Genomic DNA, 2,509 nt, shown 5'->3' on the forward strand with positions numbered 1-2,509 from the left:
ACATAAGGGAAAACTAGATCTGAAGGCACACGGGACACGTAGGAAACTGAACAAAACACACAGAAAAGTCCAAGGCGTGACACTTGCATTACATAAGGAAATTGGACAAGCTCAGTGCAGATTAGTTTTTGCTAATTTTCATGTTTGGGTACCACTGTCTTTCTTTGTTGAAACAACACTGATTCATTCAGGAACGAAACAAGTGACCATTTTAACGAGCGCGAGTCACTGAATAATTCACTCAGCTAATTCCTTCAAACAGTACTGATATGTTCAGAAAAGAAAAGTGATTGTATTTATGAGTGAGTCATTGAATCATTCACTCAACCATTCAAACAACTGAGTCGTTCAGGAACACTACTACTGTGTTTTGATTCTGGCTTGGTTTTGTTTGGAATTATTTTCAAAAATAGACCAAAGCAAATGGCAATATTGTGTCTAAAATGTAAATGCGTACTTTTATAACATTGTTTATTGAACTGTTGTGTAAAAATACATTTACGTATTGCGCGTATGGCCCTAACATTTACATTAAATTTCAATTAACAAAGCCTGCCAGTGAGTTCACATACTCCGATTAACTGACTTAAGTTTAATTCTTGGATAAAAGACTCTATATACTGTAATATAGCCTATGAACACAATCATTACACAGTGTGTCGATAAATTTCAGACTCACGTATGGCTGCTGTGGCTGGAAACCCAGAGTAAGGACATGAATGACCTTTTTGTTTCCATGGACAAGAACCTTTGACTCTAAAGTATAAACCTTCTGATGTAGATGACTTGTGAATGTCTCCTGGAGGATGAGACTTTGAGGGAGAAACGTGAATGGTTGTCTGTTGGAAGAAGCAAACATAACTAAATACACTTGTGGGTATAGAGTAATACAGCACTGTGGATAAAGTCAGTGATATGTTCCTACTGCTGTCATCATTATCATTACTTCGTCCTTTTCATATTCCGGACAGACCTGAAGTTTAGCTTCCATCTTTTCTGATACATTTTCTTTTCCTTCCGTATCTCTTCTATGGCACCCTCCATCTGTAGCTCCGCATAAGAGTTTTTTAGATCCGACAGGGTCATTGCCATCATCAAAAGCCTCTTCTTTAGCTTCTGCTTAGACAGAAAAAAAACAATACAGTCCAGAATGGCTAACATTCATACAAACATGTAAAGATTTGGACTAGTACACATTTTGGACAACTAATTTTCTGGTACCTTATCCAGAGTACTGAGAACCGCAGAAATATTGAGGTCTTGCTTGCCACAGCCTGCACTTATTTCCAGAGTTTTCACTTGCTTGCCATTGACTACAGATATTTGCCCGTGCAAAGCTGGTGTCCAGGCTGTGCTGATGGAGCATGAAGCTTTAACTCCACGCTTGCCCAGCATGTTCCATCCACCAACCTTCAACAACACCAAGATCAGCACTTATCCTGAAGTTCCTCCAGAAAGACCATATGAACATTTCTGAGAGAAATACTCAAAAACTCTGAGTGAGAAGTGATAGAAATATGCACACCTTAATATAACTGGCAGTCGGTGTGAAAAGGTGCAGCTGGCCTTGTCGTTCTTTGCCCCTATGCTTGTAGAAACCCTCTAGCTTAACACTTCGCATGTTCACCAGTTTCCGTGTGGTGACCTCAGAGCTGAAATGCGTGATGCCACGCTGGGGCTGAGTTAGTTTTTGAGCTATGTACACATAGAGCCAGGGAGTATCCATGTTAAATGACCCTGTGGACATAATGAATGGCAAGCATAGTTTTACATGAACTAGAATATTAACATGAACTGTATAAATTCATGGCACTCTCTCAAATGGGCCATTTCCAACGAAACCTATAGAGTGCACTGCTATCAAATTCAGGACAACAAGCAGATAATTATTATTAGATTATAGCTAATAACTGATAAATGGCAGACACTAAATTCAATACTGTTTTGTTCAAATCAAAGCCCCCACCCCATATAGGCTTAGGTATATCTGGTATTTCTGCTGCAATTATGACAAAGCTGCTTGTTTTCAAACTTTATTAACAGAAATTGATTTACCATGAATTGTATTTATTTTTTTCAAAATGTCATTCCACATATTTCATGAACTGTATGTTCTTCAATAAAAAACATTTTATTGAGAGGGGAAAAATAAATATGATTCAAGTTTTGATGTTGATTTTGTGTTATAGTTTAATATATTAATAATATAGTTTTAAATAGTCACCCTGCGCCCCCTTGGAAGTTTGCTGAGGCCCCCTATTGGGCCCCCAGCCCCCAGGTTGAGAATCACTGGTCTAAATAAAGCTAAACTAAAACACTAAAAGCTATTTTCAATCACTTTAAATGTTACAAGTGAATTTAAGCATTACTAAATTATAATGTACATTATTATATGGATATTTTGAGATTTCCTACAGACTACATTTAAAAGTGTTATTCAATATTAGTATTTAGATTAACTAGATTAACTTTAGGTGAGCTTTAGATGACTGTACATTACAAAAAAAAA

General features: G+C 37.0%; 1 protein-coding gene across 1 annotated transcript in view; it reads right to left on the reverse strand.

Moving 5' to 3' along the window:
• Positions 1–13: 13 nt before the first annotated feature.
• Positions 14–2,509, reverse strand: part of LOC107577250 (uncharacterized) — a 3,318-nt gene continuing 822 nt past the window's right edge. Inside the window, exons 4-8 of the mRNA XM_016263346.1 lie at positions 1,526–1,737; positions 1,222–1,410; positions 974–1,116; positions 680–839; positions 14–46 (exon numbers count right to left, since the gene is read on the reverse strand). Of these exons, the coding sequence (XP_016118832.1) occupies positions 14–46; positions 680–839; positions 974–1,116; positions 1,222–1,410; positions 1,526–1,737 (737 nt within the window). The remainder of the gene's footprint in view (positions 47–679; positions 840–973; positions 1,117–1,221; positions 1,411–1,525; positions 1,738–2,509) is intronic.

The sequence above is a fragment of the Sinocyclocheilus grahami genome, unplaced genomic scaffold (assembly GCF_001515645.1).
Source record: "Sinocyclocheilus grahami isolate Dianchi unplaced genomic scaffold, SAMN03320097.WGS_v1.1 scaffold5539.1, whole genome shotgun sequence".
NCBI classification, from domain to species: domain Eukaryota; kingdom Metazoa; phylum Chordata; class Actinopteri; order Cypriniformes; family Cyprinidae; genus Sinocyclocheilus; species Sinocyclocheilus grahami.